General features: G+C 38.7%; 1 protein-coding gene across 1 annotated transcript in view; it reads right to left on the reverse strand.

Annotated features, from left to right (window-relative positions):
* Positions 1 to 21306, reverse strand: part of LAMA2 (laminin subunit alpha 2) — a 332662-nt gene that overhangs the window by 9904 nt on the left and 301452 nt on the right. Inside the window, exons 50-58 of the mRNA XM_018916714.3 lie at positions 20483 to 20627; positions 18521 to 18659; positions 14170 to 14290; positions 11740 to 11958; positions 10454 to 10602; positions 7484 to 7660; positions 6466 to 6679; positions 1838 to 1950; positions 175 to 364 (exon numbers count right to left, since the gene is read on the reverse strand). Coding sequence (XP_018772259.3) covers positions 175 to 364; positions 1838 to 1950; positions 6466 to 6679; positions 7484 to 7660; positions 10454 to 10602; positions 11740 to 11958; positions 14170 to 14290; positions 18521 to 18659; positions 20483 to 20627 — 1467 coding nt within the window. The remainder of the gene's footprint in view (positions 1 to 174; positions 365 to 1837; positions 1951 to 6465; positions 6680 to 7483; positions 7661 to 10453; positions 10603 to 11739; positions 11959 to 14169; positions 14291 to 18520; positions 18660 to 20482; positions 20628 to 21306) is intronic.

A 21306-nucleotide genomic window follows, 5' to 3' on the forward strand; every position in this document is an offset into this window, starting at 1 on the left:
CCGTGTACCAGTGCATCTGACAAAATTTTTTGCTAGATTATTTTCTCTTTTTCCCCAGAAAATACTAGTTGTACAGTTTGGCTTGTGCGGACTACACTTTGCAAATATCTCAAGGCAAAACAAAGCTCACTCTTACCAATAAAAAGAATAATTTAGAATTAGACACTATTATACCTGATGCCACTGGCCATCATTAATTTTGTTGGAAATCATTGTGCTGGTGTTTCCACTCCCCAGATCATAACTGAAGTAAGGCAGACCATTCTTTATCTGAACTGCAGCAAAATCAGCGTGGTTGATGCGAGCCATATAGAACAGCAAGCCAGAATCAGCTGTTGTTCGGACTTCAAATTCAATTGTGAGCCTAGAAATCAAACAAACAGGAACCAGTAAAAAAGGAAAAGATATTTGGAGTCAGGCCCTAGGCAAATTCATCTGCTTGACCTTTTTGTGTTTTTTCTAAAGAAAAACTTATACTGCTAGCGGCCAATTTTACTTGTCCATTAGAATTCAAGGAAAATCACCTGGTTTTATGCAAATTACATTTCACACCTATCTGATCTCTGACATGTGAGCATTCATTAGCTCCTTTGCTATGGAGATAGAAAACTACAATCTTGGCATAGAATTTCAAGATGCAATTCTCAGCTGCAGCTGTAGCAGCTAGAAAATCCCAGCACTTGTAAAATTCCAGCAGCGTTATCCATCATCCACACACATAATGCTCACAAAGAGGAGAGAGCTGTAGTGACAGCTGGCAAATGTTGAGTTTCTAATGAGTTCTATTGCCTGAAGACAGGTTGCAAAACTTTTAAAGAAGCAGACAGAAGAGTTTACAATGAGGATATAAAACACTTATTCTGATCTCTCCCAAGAGAAAATGAGGCTGTGTCTGAGCAAACCTAATGACCCCTTGGACAGAATGGTAATGCTGAGAACCTCCTCAAGGAAAGGTTCTCAACATTACCATGAACCCGTGAAGAAATTATTTACATTTTCTAATGCTAAAGTTGCACTGGCAAGGCGTCACTAACTTTGCTCAAGCTGAGCTGCAAAGTCAGTACCTGAAAGCAGCTGATAATATAAATGAAAAATCATTGCATGAAAATGATCAGTCCAGGATCATTCCTAGTTTTCTAAAATTAGCATATGTGGTACAACATATTATAGGGATAAATAAGCATGGGGCTAATGGATTTGGAAACTATAAGCAGCAAAATTGCTTCGTGATGTATCATGGCACATTTGTTAATGACCATGTGCCTGCAGAACAAAAAATAAAACAACTAACAAATTCCATTTTCACAAATCCATTGAAAAAAGTCACAATTTTATAAACAGTTCATGGAATTCCTTTGCATGCCAACAGCTACATGTATATAGTGTTATATTTTGGGCTAGCAATACCATTTTTCCTTTTTACTGTGCAAGATTGATCTTAAATATTGGAGGAAAGGGAAAAAATTTCCTTATTAAAAGAAATTATAAAGTTACTGAACAAAAAAACTTTCCTCTGAAAAAGCCATCTTTGAAGTCAGTTGCACAACCTGATTCCATTACTCTGGTTTTTAGGAAATCAGTCTGGGATCTGTGCATGCCCAAACCTTTACAAACAAAGAAGTAAATTGTTTTTGTGAGCTACTTAGGTGGGCATTTCGTTGCCTAGATTTTATACTTTAATGCATTTTTAGGTTTGCTTAATGAAATTAATTAGTCATGGTGAGTGATCTTTTCACATTATGTCCATAGTTTTGGGAGATACCTTTGAGAGAGTTAGAAGAGGCATTTTATTTTGACAATATTCCATCAAATCTCATTGCTGAAACAAACATCATACCTGTTTTTCACTTTGGTGTCATCAAATGCAACTGCAATGTGGCTGTTCCTTGAAAGACCAAACTGCTTGCCACCATCTAAAATGGCTGGTTCTGTGTCAGCAGCGCAGGAATCCTGCAAAATACACAGCAATCATGCAAACTTCATACTTTGTATCTGTCTCAGCTGTGCATATGCTGGCAGTCTCCCACCTGCTCAGGACTGAGACTATTGTACCTAGTCTAGAGACTGGCCCTGCAATTTTCCAGTGGGCTGATGTCTCTTCACACCAGCTAAAGTTATAAACCAGTCTGACAGGAACTTGGTGTAAAGGCAGAGCTCATTAAGATAGCTGTAAAAGCAAATAAAAGTTATATATGAGCATTGCTGCTTTCATGCTTTCACCAGTGGACATTTACAAGAGTCTTAAGTGATTTCCAGGCAGTTCAGTGTACTCTTAGCTCACATAACTGAGTTTTACACAGTAGGATGCCCTCTTAGAGAAATGAAACAAGATTTAAGCTTTAAAGGGATGCTTTGTTGTCAACTTGAAATCCAGTCACCTTAAAAATAATGAATTAAAAGTAGTTTCAGATACTGCAGCTGTCAGTGAATCCTTCATTTTACTTCTTTATATCGTTTTACAACTGTATTCTTTGCTTAATGTGCTGTTGTTTCCCCTGGTGCTGTTGGAAGGCCCCCACAAACAACCAGGGAATCCAAATAACTGATGGACAGATGTAACAGCTGTTGAAATCCCCCAGCTGTCTAATGTAGAGACATTACCCAGCTTGTAAAGAAACAAACCCCTCCCTGTAGTTCCACTTCTATTAATCTTGAAGTGGTGCAACAATGCAAGGTAAAATATCTTCTGCCCACTATAATTTTCTCGTTTTAATTTCACCAGGTCTTTTAATCTCTGGTCCTAAAGCTCTTGTTAGGAGTGCCTGGGGCAATGTGAGACCATGGTAATTACCAGCTTCCACTCATGTCTGGCTTTTGCCTCCCACTGAGAGTATTGTGAGAAAACTACTCAGAGGATCTAACTCAACAAAATATCGGACAATACTGCTGGGAAAGAAACAAACTTTGATGGCTGCAAGCTCTGTTTTTAGGCACTGTGGCTGCTATCATTTTGGATTGGTGACAGTCTCTTATTTGAGCCCTGACTCAGCAGGGGCCTGCAAAGCACAAGGTGCAGTGGTTTGCTGACAGAGTTCTTTCTCTTGAAAATGTCATGAGTGACTTAAGCCCTGAGATTTCAACTGGAAAGAGGAAGTTTATTTATCTCTCCCACTCAGTTTTTCTGTAATATTTTTTGCTTTCACACATCACAAAGATCTTCACAACAGTATAGAACACCTCTAAAATATAGTTTCGCATATTAAATGCTCTGGTTTAAATATGACAGAGTAGAACACCGAGCATTATGACAAAAACAATTGATACATCAATATGCAATGGAGGGAAAAACAGGGAAAATTCATCAGGACCAAGCAGGGTTACGAATGTACAATACCAGTCTTCCAGTGATCATCAAAAAGAAAAGACAAATCATATTTCCATAATGCAGGGTAAAATATTGAGGTATTTTAAGCTTTACAGGCTTATCTAGAAGTCTAACAACTAAGCTAATGACAATACCATGCATATAATACCTTCAATTACATTTGAGCTTGCTAAAATTTAAAGATAGGGAATAACAACTGGTACTGGAAAGAATTGGAAAACACATACACACACCTTTCTCTGGCACACTTTTACATTTTACATGGTAAAAGGATGTATTCTGACAGTAAATTTAGTCCTAGGCTGATATATGTTAGTAGAGGGTCTGACCCTGACACAAGCTGCTCCCCAGCACCAGTAAACACTGCAGTTTTTCTTCATTGCAGCAGGGTGACTGTAAGAAAGGGCAAGGAGTGTGGGAGAGTGTCCAACACACCATGGTGGCTTGAATCATAGCATACACTGATTGTTTGCTAAGAACTACTTATAATAGTAAGCATTCATTACAAAAAGTCAGCAAAAGGAAAAACAAAACCAGTAGGGCATGTTTAAAAAACATCCATGTTTTATTCACAAGCCTGTGTCCACTTTTGTTTTATCTAAGGACAGCCAGCTTTACAGCTTTCACCAGACTGTGCACTAAGCATGAGTGACCAACCTGTATTAAAATATCTCAGCTTTGCTTTTTGAGTAATGGCCTTAATGTGTTCTGGCTGCTTAATAATGTCCCACATTACATGAGAGACTGAACTCCTCAGCTTCACTTCAGTCTTGTAAGATGTCAGGGACTTGACTGGTAGGTCAAAAAGCTCCATGTGTATGGCAGTGGAAATTAAGAGCAGAAAAGGCCACTGGTGGACTGTCACACATTCTCCATATTCTCATTTGCTGTAGTAGTAATTACAAAGAAAGCAATTAGTAGAAAAAGCACTGAAGCAGTCCCCACAGTTCACTGGATGCTGTTAACAACACATGCAGAAATGCAGGGATCAAAAGCAGGCGGTACCGTCACAGAGTCAAAGGCAGAAGGAAGGCTGGCGCTCTTCGTGTCAGCAGCAAGAGAGCCCTGAGGAGCAGGGAACAACGTGAGGCAGAAGCAGGAGTTACCCAGTGTTGAGGAACACTCTGGCATTCACAGCAAGCAGCAGCAGCAGACTGTTGGCTGGTGTATTTCCCAGCTGTCCTACTTATGGATCTTGTCTTGCCTTTAGTACAGGGTAGGGTTTTTCCTCGTTTGGGATTCAACCGCCCTCCCCTTTTACATGCAGATGGATGCATGTAGATAAAAAAGGTCCTAAAAGTACTCCAACAGAGCATATCAGTTATTTAAGCCTCCTATGTGAAAATACTTTTTTCTGATGCACATTTTCCATATGCAGTACTTCTACACTGAGATTCTGTATAATCTACCCTAGTATGAGTGCCACCTTATATGAGTGTTATCTCGTTACCAGACTGTAGTTACTTTTTTGCAACCATCCCCTTAAAAATCCTTTGAAGAACTCATTGATATGAATGTAACAGTTATCCAAAAGCTTGCCTTATTTAAAATAGTTTCAAGTCTCTAGCATACTGAAACAGTTTCATTATTTGCAAGACAGAAGGGGAGTAATGGTGTGTTATTTAGAATTCCGGGTTGAAATTATCACTGCTCTAGATAAGTGATATACAATACTCACTTAGTTGGAATGGGATTAGTTTCTGATATTAATGAGTAAATCTAGTCCTCTCAATTTTGCTATTTTAAAAGTTAGCGTTTATAGTCTTCAGAAGTGTGCACTTACTCTTTCACGCTCTTCTGTGGTTTGTTTCTTTTTTTGTTTTTAATATTTAATCAACAGATACTACAACTGCATTCCTTCACAACAGTGAACATTAAACTGGATAACCCTTTTTACCTTGTTGCCTGGTTCCTTATCTTTCTACAGTAGCCGTCCTGTACTGCAAATTTGTTTTGAACTCCGAATAGAAGAGCTGCATGGGAGCCCTGGTGCTGCAACTACTCCACCTTGTGGGAACGAGGCACAGCCGCTGCCCCAGAGCATTGGGAGCCCGGGCTCTGTAACTGTGGGGCTTGGGGCACGGTAAGAACTGAGATGGAGCTTGCCTGCCTTGAACCCAAGGCTCCCATTTCCATGCACGTGATATGGAGATTTCAGTAATACCTGACAAGTCTTTCTAGATAAATCCGTGCCATATATACTGGCCAACAAAGGTGATCATATATTTAAAATAGAATTTAGGTTCTTCTCGAAACCATCTCATTACTACTGAAGTGTAAATTCCAAAAATGCAAACAGGTTCCTAACTGGGGAATGTGCAGTCTTTTCACACCATTTTGAAACCTCACTCATACTAAACTATATATAGCCTGGATAAACATGTGGGTTGTATTCAGGTCTAACAAAATACAAATAATTTTCCCCTCAAAAATATGTTCTGTTGTATGTATTATTCATTTTAATATTCAGATGTGTAAACATACGTTTGTGAATGGTAAAATGTTGCATCAGCTTATAAAACTACTACACCTGTGAGACAAGGAGTTTCTTCCTTAAATTTTGTTGTATAAGAGTGCTTGCCACTATCTCAGTTTATTTCTGGTAACAACAGTTGAGCTCAATTCAGCAGTGACTGGGGTTTCATTTTGTAATTCTCCTGACTGAAGTTATAAAATAGCAGTGAAGGAATTGCCATATTGAATAGGCCTCCTGGTTTATCTTTTTCTTCATCATGTCACTGACATAACTGCTATCATGTGCATCAGAGACCAGCACAAGAAATATCATAATGAAATGGATTTCCCACGGGAAAATTTCCCTTCCATCCCCAAGCAAATATTGCTTGGCTTACACCCTGAAGTGTAAGAGTTTATGGCTAAGCATGCAAGCCAAAGATATTTCTAAAGCTATATCGTTCTTTAAATTACTGTTTTGATAATCCAAACAAATGATATCAGCCAGTTTTCCATTATCCACAGGTTTTACTGACCTGCAACATGGGGTTCCATTTACAGCATCATGCTGAATTGTCACTATTTTTGTGGTAAAGTGCTTCATTATTCTTGATGAATAGCTTTTCAATTTTGCCTGGGAAAAGAAACTTTTCAAACTCTATCGGACTGAAGTGATTTAAACTTACAAGTGCTGACGATAGAGATGGTGTGGGAGGAGGAGAAGCAGGAGGGATTCTTGGCCCTTCTTTCTCTCCATTAGTGTCTGCTTCAGGCTGGACCAGAACTGTTGCACGAGTTGGTTTATCTTCATCCTCAGCTGGCCTAACTTCTGGCTCTAGTGTGGGACATCGGCCAATATCTGCATTTTCAAAGGACACGGGCTGAGCAAAGTCCATGGGGCTGAGAACACACAAAAAGAGTGATGTCTGTTATTAGTTTTTCTGCCTTTTTATCACCCATTTATAAAAAACAACTATATGCTGCAGTGTAATTTCACTTCACAGGACACAAAAGCCAGGACTCCTCCTGCTCTGTACAGGTAAGTACAGGTACAGAAGAAAGACACTTAAATTAGAGGTGATAGTGACCATTGGCTTTTCTTCCTACAGTAAGTGCAGAGAGACAGGCATTCTCTTTGGCAAACTTCACAGGCCTACCTAGTTTCAATGGTATTACAGAGAAGTCATTTACTCTGATGTGGAGTGGTAAAATCCTAATTTAGGATTATGTTGGATATGTGAAAGAAAGATTTAGATGGAAGCTTTTTATAGAGGTTTTATTTTATTCATCATTGCCTTTCCTTTTACTCAAATGCTCCTTCCAGATTACTGCACTTTCCACAAAGTAAATTGATTCCCATGGTGGTTCTCAGAATTTTGACTTCTCTTGGAAGTCACTCTTACCTTAAATAAAGTGTTATAGTACACCATAAATACCTATTGCTGATGCACATCTTACTGCAGCATTACTGCTGAGTTTCTCTGATTTCATGGACAAACAGACATGTTTTGTCTGTAAAACAGCTCATTAATTGCACAGCCTACAGAGCACATACTGTCAACAAAAAAAAAAGAATGGCATATAAAGAAAACAGATCATATTCTAGGACTTTCTGCTAGTATGATTAGTTGCAACAATAAACTTTCCAAGGCAGTTCAACCAGATCTCATTAACTGAACGTTTCTTGGCATCACTGAGACTTACGTGGCATTAATGACAAGATTCCATATACAGCCCTCAAATGGTGGTATGTTTCTGAGAGGTGCAGTCTGAAACTGAGAAGATGTGCCCCCCACAAAGAGTTTCTTAACAGAGATGGGCAAGTCTGATGGCAACCTCTGAGTCTGGACTTTGTCTTCATCGACTTGAACACTGAACATCCTGTGAAAAAGATTTGAAAGCAAAGAAATATATATTTTACGCTGGTTATTGCTTGTATTGAAATCACCCCCTTGCAAGCCCTGTATACTCCTACACCAGCTGTAACAATGAGCAATTCAAATTATGTAATTGCCAGCTCACACTAAATGCATATTAACCACTAGAAGGGTTCCAGCTGCTGCTGGGCCTCCTTGGTAGTTGTTTGACAAAGCCTGGCACAACTGTGCTGTGCAGGGGTGATAATGTCAGACTGTGGCTGCATAAGAAGAAGTGGTTTGTGGTGTGGCAGTACAGACACAGTAAGGGCTGAGCTGGCTGTACTGTGATGGTAGATATGATCATCTAGAGCCCAGCAGGATGGGAACAGCACGGGGTCACATTTTGTTTGGACTCCCTGTTTCCTTATTATCTTCCTGCTGGGGCACAACCAGACTGCTCTGACTGCAGGATCAATGGCAGACATACAGTACATTTTTTGAAGATCTCATAGCTTCTTCTGGGGGAGGTGGCAGAGGAGGAAAACTGCTGATTGTTCACAATGTACCAATAAAGGTGCTGTAATTCATTCCAATGGGTATTTCACATGGCACAAGCAAAAGACAAAGCAGTCCCATGGTTACTGTAAAGGCTGAAGAGAGGAAGGTAGGAGCCTCTGCAGCACCACTGGCTGACTAATCAGTCTCTGGTAAATAAATTCCTTTTTTTCAACTGCAAAATTATATTGAACTCTGATATTCTTTCTTAACTATAATTACAAATGTAAGAAACGGAATATTGAAAAGAGAAATACAAAATGCTTGGCCTTGTTATTTACACATCCTAGACAGAAATGGACAGTTACTTAAGCACCTGAAGTGCTTAAGTGCTGCACTATGTGTAAATTGTCCAGTTTCCTCATAGTTTTGGATGAATTAATTTGGTTTGGAAAGCTGCAGAGTAAGAAATGTGATTAATTATTCAAAGAGTTAGTGAAAGCAGTTATTAAAAGACTCATCTTTCAGGACAATCCCTATGATATCTCCCAGTCACTTCAGAGGTGGAAACAGAAGGAGAGAGATTTCTCTGGAGGCAGCTCATAGAAAAAGACTAATTTAGGGTCCATGAAGTGTCTCAGAGAGGACATTTCCCTTCTCTGCCTTCAGAGGAAGTGTGGGAAAGTCAGATTGTCAAGACTCAAGTTATGCTTTTTGTTGCTGCATTTTAGCCATGGCTAATCATCATAAACATTTTGTGTCCAAGCTGATTTGACCCAAAATCAGTCTACAATGATGCACAATAATCTTCAACAATATAATTTTTCATAATTATATGGACAATAATCTCTCTGCAGAGTCTTCACAGGGTGTTCCTCACATTTAAAAAAACAAAGCTTGAGATCATGATGAGCTGAGGAAGGGTTAATCTTAATGTATGTCTTTTCATATCCATTTCAGGCTACAAAAACTTCAGAGTTCAGCCATTTGTTTTGTAACAAAGCTACTTTGAAAGCACAGAGGTCTCATCTGAACAAGCATCAGCACTGGATGGCATTGTACAGCAATTTTGTCATGATGTACTCTCACATGTACCCTCATAAGGTCAAGCTAACTGTACTGGCTACAGCACTGCATAAAATAACTTACTTTGTTGTTTAGAGGTTTTTATTGTCATCTGCATACTTGTGTTCTGTCACAGTGACACTAAATGTATCATAAAATGCAGTCATCCATTTCCTAGAAAACTTTTTTTCCTCCAAAGCATTTATGGTTTGACTTTGACCTAGTCATTGAAGTAGAGAAGTCTTATTGACTGGAGGCATTATTTGTGAGAGGTTTTTAACAATACAACAGAAATTCAGTCAGAAAATTATACAGGAAGGAAAGCAAGCTACAGAGAGGACAGAAGGGCACCTGGGGATTAGGCAGGAATGGTTGGTCAAGAAGGCTGCATTGTTGTGGGGGTAAGAGGGTGAAGTGGATAAGTGCCTTTTGTAACACGCTGCATGTCACATCTTCTTCCTGATTTCTTTTAACAACACAGAACATTGAGCATAGTGCACTAATCCAACAAATGTCTGTACAGAATGTACACATTTGTATGTTCAAATGTCCGTAATAAACCCTGCTTGGAACAAAGGCTATTCCAGGCCATAAATATTATTGGCTGCCTGAGTCCTACACACTACAGTAGTGCTGTTTCTAATCACTTTCTGAATGGTGAAGTGTAATAAGAAAGTTTTAAAATGTCTGAAAAAGGGCAAAGGAATTCAAGTGAAATTCAGTGTAAAACAACATGGTCTGAGAAGGTCTGTGATGGCTCTTCCTATAAGAAAAGTGGGACTGTGTTTTCAGTCTTTTACCATATTTAGCTGGGCACCACTGTGTCCAGCACATGGCATCTCAAAAAGGCTACAGGCTGCTGTGCTGTTGCAGCCTGAACCCTTTGAAAATGGTATTTTTCTATATGTCCTGAAAAGGAGATTTACTGTGCACCACAGCAGAATTTCTCACCCACAGATTCTTTTATAAAATATATTTGCAAAAAATCAGAAGATTAAAGACGCCATTTCAGGCAAACACAAGTCTGGAGAAACAGGCTGGTGGCCTACAAAAGCATGTAAACCCAGTTCTTCAGAACAATAATGACCGTCAAACCTATTTCTAAGAATTTCTGAATAATGATGGAATGAAGCTGTTTTTTTTTTTTCTTTTGTCTCAGAAGAAGCATTGACATGGATTGCCAAAGCCATGAGCACATTTGCTTTGTTGAATTAGCTGTGCTGTGTGGCCTGTAGCACTTGTGGCCATTTGTTACCCTCCAGCTCTCTCTATCCGGATGGAATGTGCCCGGCCGTCGTGAAACTCGCCAGCCTCAGGTCTGACGGTTATCCTGTGCGGATCCCGGATCCCAGTGGAGACGTGCACTTCCAGCCGACCTCGGTTCAGGAACACGGCATAGTAGGCCTGCAAGGCACATGTTGGAGGGAAAAGCTAAGTTACATTTGGAAAGAAATTATTTCATTTATTTTTACATTAATGTGTATGTTTTATTGTCTTACATTGTCTGTTAATGTGCTCAGCGTAGACAAGACACTGCTGTTGCAGTTCTGCTGCTGCTGCTGTGCTCAGACTCCAGCATTTTTATAATGAGGAAGGGGTAAAATGAGGTCATGCTGGAAAATGTCAACAGAAGATTTGACTCTCTATCTATTTACAGGGAAGGATGGAAACTTCTAACCTACAATTCTTCTCATTTATGATGTTACAAGACCTGGTCTTAAACTCATCAAGCCCTGAAGTGCATTGATCTCAGTTTGAGTTCTGTGCTTGGAGGGCTGGCAAATCATGCCAGTAGTTACTCCATCACCAGTATCATATTGTGGCAGATTTCAGGAGCTAAACTCCAGTTAGTATAGCAATAAGAGGTCAGGGTCTCTGTGATCTCAAGAGCTGGGAAATGGTAAAGGAGCCCCTAACCTGAAGATAATGTCATCCAGGTGAGCCTGGATTACAATGTGCTGACCCTGGAGTGTGTTACTCTAGGTTACCAAGAGCTCTCTTCCAAAATAGCCAGAAAGGAGAATAATGAAATATCACTTCCCAGAAGTCCCGAATAAAGAGTGCATTGCCACAATCTGTTTATTGCTGTTGTAGTGTGCCCGTCTGTCAGGATTTTAATCAAGATTTAATCAAGACTCGAATGATTTCTAACAAATTCTAGTAATCACACTTTTACCAGTCACTCAGACACTGTGAACTAATACAGCAAATTTGTATTTTATGAGAGAGAAGGAGAGGCCAGAGCACTGAAGTCTTAAATTTCACATCAGTGATGCCAAACAAGGGGTTAATCTTCACTGTGTTCACCACTTTTTTTCTTTTGGTCTCAGGGAAATTAAAATGATACTCATTTATGTCTGTATGAACAGGACAGAGAGAGTTTCCAAGTATTAATAGTGCATAAGTAGTTCTCAAAATGAGTGAAGAACAGTATTTTCTAATATTTGGGTTTGGTTAAAAAAACCCAACATGGATGAAACAAACTCAGGCAGTTCAGTAGAATTGTGGGGTTTTTTTAATCTTTTGCCAGGTTCCTCTTACCTGTCCTGTCTGCCTGCGCTTTCTCTTCAGGGGAGCAGCTTTCCTTGCAGAGTGCCTGCGCTTTCTCCTGGGGGGGACAATTGTGCCACTTGTGCCAAACAAGATGATCCCAGACTCATTCCTGGTGCTGAAGGAAAGATTGATTTCTGTGCCTACATCAAAGGAGACCGGCTGCAGTTCCACAAAACCTGGCTTGGAGAAGCTGACTGTGTGAATGTTCTGAAGGAAGGAGAGGACAGGAAAGTGCATTAGTAGAATTAAAAGCAACACTATGAATGCACAGGAAGATTTCTGAACTAAAATAATAAACTATGTAAATATAACTAGTGTGAAAAGACAGAAAGTAATAATAAACATGTAGCAGTTTACTCCTCAAAGTGTTCTGCAAACACTTTAGTTTATCTGTTTACATCTGGCATCATTACGGTATTTGTGGAATCCTGTCTTACAGGAAGGCAAAGTTCCAGTTTTATGTCGATACATCCTCTTGGATTAAAAACAACTGCTCAAGGTTGTTTTTATTTTATATATGTGTTTTCCATTGAGTTGATACAGTTGGAGTTTGCTTTTAAATCTATACAATAGGTAATAAAACCCAATATGAACATAAACTATTATTTGTCAGATGTGCTGAGAGAATACTTTTCATTAATCTTCATTACTTCACTAAGCACCACTGCTTTCTTGGTCACTCAGAGTCATAAATGAAGCACTTGCTGCACATGGCCCAACTCTTCAGACACTGGTAGCCATTACCACAATTTAAAGAGTAGAATAAGTCATCAAATAATAAGCCAGTGCATACTCCAAAAGATTTTCTGTCAGCACTGCCAACTCATGTACTCTTTCAGATGTGGAAGACCCATCTTAGAAACAGTGACTTTTTCTAAAGTAGTTTGCCATTTTTGTAGTATAGCAAACATGTTTCCAGGTCTAGAAATAAAAATTATGCCAGATAAAATAATTGCTGGTGGTGCCCACCTTTCTCTGAAATCTGAGGACATTTTAATGATTGAACACATATCTAGTCTTTATCCTTTACTTTTGCTTCACTCTTTTAAAATTTTCCTATGTCTTGTTTTGTAAAATTAGAATATTTTATTTATTTCCCCAAGAAAAGTGTTAATCCAATTAGACTTCATACTCTGAAACCTCAAGGGCTACAAAATAATGTGAAAGGCAAAGTACTTCCTAAGATTCTTAGCAACAAAAGAAAATGAACATAACTATCCTTCTTTCCTGTTTCAGAAAGAATATACCAGAAATCAAAACAAATATGAACCTCTCTATTTTTTTCTGAACACAAATCTGTAAGATTTAAAAGCATTTGAACAATCTGCTTGTTTACAATTTAGCTTTACCACCAACTTGAAAATATGGCTCTCATAACAAATCTAGTCTAATATCCCATCTGAGAGTCCTACTGTTGTGTACTTTTTGCTCTGATCAAGGCCAAAAGTACAATGGATAAACACAAAAAAATGGGGCCCTTGCCTTTATTTTGGCCCAGCCAAGTTCCAGTTGCTGTTCAAAGTAAAGTTTTAATGTTTTGTAGAAAAAAAACCAAAAAAAACATTTGGAGAGCATCAGATTAACAACAACTCATTTGGATTTACTGTAAAGGTATCTGATATGGAATATCAGATGTATGGTATATATGGCATCTATCAGTATATGGTATATATGGTATCGATGGATATCTTCCATCTGCTTGCAAAACTATCTTATACAGTAGAGATTTCCAGGGAAGAAATACAAACTATTTATTGGGACACAAATGTCAGTGGAAATATTTTTTTTGTATAAAAAGACCTTTCTATGGAAAATTACTAAATTCTCTCTCAAATTTCAGATCAGATTCCTTGAATGCTATATGCACAGAAAGACTGTTAATTGCAAGCAGCAACAACTGAAAATAGATGCATTTAAAGCTAAAATAACAACACCAATTTTGCACATTCTTAGTGATCAGTAAGAAATGTGCCTTTCAGCTCATGAAACTAAGTATTTATATCAGATGTTTTATGTAGTGAATGACTTTATAATAACAATTAGAAAAATCAAATCCTTGTGTTTTATGTGCATCAGATTTTTTAAAAATTTTTGTAGTGTTGTCAATGCCTACCTTCATTAATGTCAATAATTACCATTTTAGTCAGCTGAAACAAAGCTAAGCAGTTCAGAAAATCCTACCCTTTAGGGATAGGGATAACACAAGTGGCCAGGGATACTCTCCAAGAAGGCAGGATATGAAAAACTGGTCTACTTGCTGATCAGACTTAATCATCTTTCTTCCTCTTAAATGTAACTTTGGATTTTAAGGTTAGATTCCCATCTAAGGAATATACAATTAATCTACTATGCCATAAAATCAGAAACCAGAAAACATTAATAAACATTAAGGCCAAAATACATGGAAATCAGACTCACCTCTAGTGTGCATCCTTTGGTAAGACCAACAAAGTCAGGACTGCTCAATATGTTATAGGGCGTCCTTGAAATTTCAATGTCTTTGAGGCAACCTGTGTATTTCTCTAAGTTCACTTCAGGCCTAAAAAACATTTAGAAGCACAATGTGTTTTCAAAAATAGAGTTTAGGGAGAGCAGTCAGCCAGACACACATATGTACACTTTCAGTTGCACAGATGCTTGATTTTAATTTTTATTTTAACTACACGCATACACTTGAATTCATGTTGCCTTCTACAATCTATCAGCACACATTGCACTCTGCCTTGCATCACTCAAAGTAGTAACAAGAGATTCATCTCATCTCCAACTGACAGCAGTCCCCTTCTCAATTCTTTCTTTCCTCTTTTAAGTTTTTTTGGTTGGTGGTTTTGTTTTCTGTGTTTTTCCTTTGATAAAGAGAATTATCACCTTTGGTGTTAAAACACAGTGAGCTACAAAATAAGGAAGTTGTTGTTCCTTGGGCAAAGCAGAAAGATGCAAGCTAGGAAATCGTAACAGTAAGGAGAGACTTTAACTGGAAGATGTTTTTCATTCCTCTCTTTGCATGTGAGATCCAATGAAAGAAGAACTTGAGTAGTGTACAAATATTTGAATAAAGTTTTTGCCCACAAGCTTCAGGAATGCAATCAGGTGGACTGACATTTATATTTCCAGTATCTTTCTTATGAAAACTGCTGCATATTTTCTTAGGACACAGTAATACATCTGACTTTTTCAGGCAGTTAAATAAAACAAAGCACTTGGGTTTGTTACAGAATGTAACTATCCATCCAAAACAGGAAAATATTGTAATGGAATTCAAGTTCTACGTTTGACTCATCAGCTGGCTGATGAGAGGAAATAAGAAACCCCTTAAAAGTAATACCAAAACTATCATGCTTGATTACAAAAATACGATTTCTCAGGCCCGGGTACACCAGAGTGAGACCACAACTTCTGGTAACATCTGAACCAGGTTTGCCAGAAAAAGAGCCTTACAAAGTCACTTCAGAAAAAAAGCTGCCATTGGTACCATGGAGCCTAATCCAAAAAGGAAAAAAAAATACTATTTAATTCACTAAAGAGTATTACCCATGAGTGTTTACTAGAGTATCTGAATAGTATGAACACCTCAAAGAGACAAAAATTAATTTGGGAAATAAATAAAGACTTAAAACTGGGGTAGGGAAGGAGGGAAGCAACAACCACTTCGGTTCCCTGAAAGGAAAGAAAACATTTTAAAGACTATTAATTACAAAATAAAACCAATTTGCACAGATACTAATCAGCTGCACGTTTTGGCACTGAAAGCCATTCTCTGCATTATAGCCAACTGAGCAAGCATGATGTATTCTCTGGCAAATTAGTACTCTCTGCATAAGTTAAAGCAAGCATCTGGTTTACTAAAATGATCCATATGCTGCTTTAGTTATAGTCAAGTAGCTATGTTCACCTTTCAGTTTTTTTTTTTATTTTCCTAGCTCTTCTCCAGTTTCTGGATTTTATGGATTTATCTCCCAGCGGATGAACAGTTTTGCTGTTATCATTGTCACTGGAGCCCATAATCTTTGCCATCCAGAAACCATTCTTGATTCTACCTTTCCTGCCTTGTCCAGTGATAGATTGTCCTCATCCTGTCCTGTTACAAACAACTGCTGTTATAATTCCCAACCCATATCACAGAATCACGGAATGGGTAAGGTTGGAAGGGAGCACTGTGGGTTGTCTGGCTCAACCTCTTTGCAAACACTGAACACTTGCTTGACCTTTTCTTAAGACTTCTTTTTTCCTTTTTTCTCTTTCAAAATACACCAAATAAGGTCCAAGTTCACTGAGATCTTGCATAATTCTTCATTTGTTTTCTGGGTTTTTTTGTAAGTTCTTTTTTTGTGAAAACAGGCCAGTTTTGAGGGAAAACAAACAGCAATTTCTGGAGCTTGAGAGGAAGTAATGTTTCTAAATTTCAGGGCAGGAGTGTGGGGGTGAAGTTGTGTTTTTCCAATTCGAGCCAGGAATTAGGCTGCAAAACACAGTGAAGATCACTTCATATCTGAGCATACCAAAGCAAAAGCGACGGATACAAATAGATGCAAACTGAAAACGCAGTCAGAAATAGGTGACCTCCCCTCTCTCCCCCTCACACTCCTGCTCTGAACACGAGAAGCGGAGAATTTCACAAAAAACCTCCGCCGTGCTCTCATGCTCTCCTCAGGAACTACTTCAGTGCCTGTGAGCAGGGCGCTCCCCCGTTGCCGTGGGAGCGCAGCGCTGCTGCAGCCCGGAGCCGGGGTCAGCCCGGCAGCTGGCCGAGCTCCGCGTCCCGGGCACCGCAGCGCCGCGGGCAGCGCTCGGCTGGAGGAAGCGGCTGCGAGAGGAAAACAGAAGTTTCTCGTGTAGGTGTGTGCACAGCGTGCAAGGTGACGGCGGTGAGCGCTCGGGAGCAGCTCCGCTGGCTGCGGCAGGAGCAGCTGGCTGAACTAGCTAAGAGCCTTAGAGGAGCTGCTGCTCGGAACGCTGCCCATGCTGCTGCTGCTGCCGTGCCACCCGTGCTTTCAAGCTGCACTTTAACTAGACACATGCAAGTCATGCAAATAATCCGATTGTTTTTACCTTGCCTTCATACTGGGGCGAGAAAGAGACAAGAAAAGAAAACAACAACAGGGCATTAATTGTAGCAAGTGGTACTTCTTGTGTTGTTGTTCCGTGATACAACAATACTTATACTTAGTATTAAGGATACTTAATACTTAGTAGCAAGGTTCAGCTATTTCACAGTGAAGAAGGGTTACACCATTTACAAACAACATATGATAAAAGGTGAGATTCTAGGTACGCTAGCAGGCTGTAACAATTAACAGGTTTACTCCGCAAACAGCTGCCTTAAAACCTAACACATCAGAGGGTTTTTGTAACTTGATACTTTATTTGGTCATGAGCAAAAGCAAACCATGCAAAAGAATTTGGCAGAACTGACACGACCTGGTAATTACAAAGTCACGGATACCTCAGTGTCCATTGTTTGCAGTAGCTCAGCTTTGCCCTAATCCCCCTTTCACTACTTTTGATTCTAATTTACCATAGCGTTAATCTTGCCTCAGGCACTGACAAATCATAGCTGTAAGGCAGAACAGTTACCACGGGTCAAAGTAGCTGTGGTACACTGATTTTCTGGGCAGCCACAAAGGAAGTGGAAGATAATTGCTCCAGACGTTTTGTTATGCACTGGTGTGATTTCACAATTACATAATACAGTGTTTTATTTCATGAGTAAAATAGATCTTAGATCTTTTCATTGCTGGGTGATTTGACATCAGAGGTCAATGATTATCTTAATAAATTAACAAATATGTCCATTCTTTTAGTGGCAGATGAGTCTGTGGATTAAACACAACAGTTCCTTGTGCACAAGACCACTTCAAGGCTCTCATTATGTCATTTAGTTAAAGCTGACATAGATTAATGGGCCTGTTTCTGTGTTGCTCATCTGTTCATTGTAGCACAGAATTCTCTTGTTCTTGTCTTTGCAAAACTGCTGAATATTAATTTAAACTTTAAACACGTTTTTGGTCTATTTAAAGACATGAAAAGAAGTCACTAAATTCAAGTATCTGTTATCCTGTTTCTTCAGTTTATTTACCTTTAAGTTAACATTTGTGAATATCACTACGCAATATTTAAAAAATAATTACTGGGAATTTTATTTGTGTAGGAAATTCAAGAACAGACTTCTGAAGGGAAAATATTTCATTCTGCTTACATTAAATATATGAAGAGTATCATATCATATTCTTTAAGTCCTGAACACAAGATAAATTTTATCTAAGGAGACCAGGAACTAAAATCTACAAATAATTTAAAATAATATCTAAGCAAAATATTTTCATACTGACACTGATTATGCAAAAACATGGATACCCATCAGGCAGTAACTCCATGTGGAGTTGTCTGTAGGTCAATTTTTTTACTCATGCACAAAGTAAACATTTGTTCTTAATTTTGTGAAAGTATTGAGCCAACTCTCTGAATCTGCAGTCACAAAGTCCGTGCATCAAATAAATACTTAAAGAAACAGCTACATCATGGCTCTTGCACAGAATCAGAAAGATGCACTGCACTGCAAGTGTAATTTCCATTGTATGTGTGTAAGGTGAGCTGTGTGAAACACAAAACATATGCAAATAAAGCACTATTCTGCTGTGGCACTACAGGATACATTGGGAATTCACCATTCACTTACTGCAAGTGAACTTGAGAAGCAAATGCAGAGAATAAATACATTGTATTTACATTCCCTTACCAAGACCAAAGAAATTGGTTTGAGCTGTGTTACCTTAGATTTCTCAGGGTTGGCAATCCCCCAAAATATATTTTCTCGTGCCCTTTTAAGTTGAGTCCAAAGTGGCTGCCTGTAGAAGTTGTTGCTACGGTCTCTTCTTCATTGGTGTCTATGTCTACAATTGATATGTTGGCTAAAAGACATTTGAAATTAGTTACAAAATATTCATCATGAACAATGACGTTTTAATGTAAGAAACCAACAGAAAAACATTTGGAGGGTTAGCAGGTGAGGGAAGAAGGAAGGAGGGCTGTATTTTGCAATTAAGATACTGTATTTCCACATTATCAATTATGGGCAGGGGAAGAAAACTGCACTTTTCTGTTTCCATAACAACCTGAAAAGCTATAGCAATTCTGTACACTTTATTTTTATATATTCTCTAAACCTGTTTCCATTTGGTGCATTCTTTGTGTCACTGTAATTTGGAGCTAAAACTTCAGGACAGTCATGACAAGAGATCATTTTACATTTAATTTGTGATCTCAGTCCAAAGACTGACTCCTGAACAGGATTTTTAGTGTAAACGTTTGTTAAGCACTGTCATTCTGTGCCTTTGGTGATCACTTGCTCTAAACCACTTACAAACCCAAAGCAGTCAGTTGCTGTCATGTCCAGTCTCAGTCTGCAGTCAGTGATGTACTACATACAACCATCCTATTCAGGTGCCTGTTCCATGTATATTTTTAATGTCCAGATTAATGCAGAATATAAAGCTCAATAAAAGAAATAAGACTTGGTGAAAAACACTGAGCAGGCCCCAAGATATATAGGGTCGAAAAAAAAGGATTTCTTTCCTTTCTTCCTTGAGAATTGAATAGACAGACTTTCTGCAACACCTTACACAAACCAGATTAATTTTCATTTCATTTCTATACCTGTATCTTTTTTATAAACACATCATGTTTGAATGCCATTGATAAATTACAATTACATGACATTGTATTTTATATTAATACCTCCCAGGTTAAGTATGAACTATGATAACTGGCTAGCAATAAGACATTCCTCCTCTAAAGTGAGATCACTAAATTACTTTGGTCACTGTCCCAACTTCCAAGTCTACTTCAGCCAAATGACAAGGAAGAGGGACTGTGTGTGAGGTGTGAAGGCCAGGTAGAGAGCTGGCACTGCAGGGGGCAGAGGCAGAGGAATGTGATGACCCTGAAGATTCAGAATGCAGTAAAAGTTCAAACTGCAAAAGCACAGAGTATGTCACAGTAGCGACAAGTAAAACTAATTTGGCTCAGGTAAGATTCTACCAGCCCTATAACCAGACTAAAAAACAAAAAAACAACAACAAAGAAAAAGGTTTTGTCAGCATAACCAGTAGTCTTTGTGATCTTATCAAATTCCACTACTTCACATTTTGTGCCAGTAACATGGTGAAGAATTAGGAGAACTTCTGGAAATGCTCCCAGTTGTTTCCATGCAGATTCAGTTCATGACACAATGCACACCATTAGGGAAGATAAAATAGCAATGTTTGTCTAGCTATATACTCTCAATACTAAAGTCACTGCTTTTTTTAAGCCCTTTGGTATATGCTGAGCATGAGAGGACTGTGCAGGATAAAAGCTGTTGCTGTCCTCACAGAAACCACACATGTGTATCATAATTTAGAACATGAACCTGATGAAAACAACTTCTTTTTGATGAAAAGAAGTCTTTTTTGAAAGTGATGAAAAGACTTATTTTTCCCCCAGTAAGAGGAATTTTAGAATGCAAGTTATGACTGTATAAAATAATCACACCTGAAAAATAGGCTACCTTCATACAGCACAATTTGACAGTACAATCACTCACCCACAACTCAACACAGCTATAATCTAAACAAAAGAAATTGCTAAATCCCCAGAACTTATAATTCCCACAGCACCATCCCTGTCATTAGAAGGTTAGGTGTACTGCACAGATAACTGGCAAAGGCATGCTGCTGACACCACAGGAACTTACCTTGCTTTTGAATTCTTGAGAGGGTGAAAGATTTCCATCTGCCATCATTATGATTTTGGTTGCTGATAACCGAAGCTGTACCTGAACCCAGGTCGTAGCTGACCTTTATGCGCCCACCACTCAGTTCCACACTCATGAAATCTTTCTGATAATGAAAAGGGTTAGATACACCATTATGATTCTTGTCCATTTTGGTAAGAGGCAAAAGACATTAAATAAACACTTTTGAATCCTGGGTGACTAGAGACATTTTTCAAGCTTTTAAAAATGCTACAACTTATGCATTTACTACCCAGGGCTCTCATGAACAAAAATCTAATGCCAAGCTCTTTTTCCCCCTTATGTTCTCTTTTGGATTGCTAATTTAGTTGGAATTTTGCTGGCATCTTAGTTTCAGTTTTGATGGGATAGCTGCACTTTTATTTTAGGCTGAAGATAAAAACGGACATTATAATTACCTGAAACTAATACTCAGCTTTGAGTGTATGTTTGTCCTATAATTAGTGTATTTATTGCATACCTCAGCTAGATTTAAACTTGCAAGGTAGAAAACAAAAATAGTGAAGATGCTAAAGTGGGCATGTTTTACCAGATTTCCAGAGAGTAACCTATGGAAGCAACAGAGTAACAGAGAGATGGAGACAAAGAGAGTTATGAACACTCTTGTTTTCATCAACCACCGACACCACTATCCAAGCAGCAGCTGGAAATGGCTAACTGGAGGAGCAATGAATGCTGCACTATCTCCAGAAAAAGAGCTGGCAGGACACAAAGAGCAAAACAAATAGCCAGAAAACTGGACAGCACGAAAGCCACTAGGTAAG

This window comes from Serinus canaria, chromosome 3 (assembly GCF_022539315.1).
Source record: "Serinus canaria isolate serCan28SL12 chromosome 3, serCan2020, whole genome shotgun sequence".
NCBI lineage: Eukaryota > Metazoa > Chordata > Aves > Passeriformes > Fringillidae > Serinus > Serinus canaria.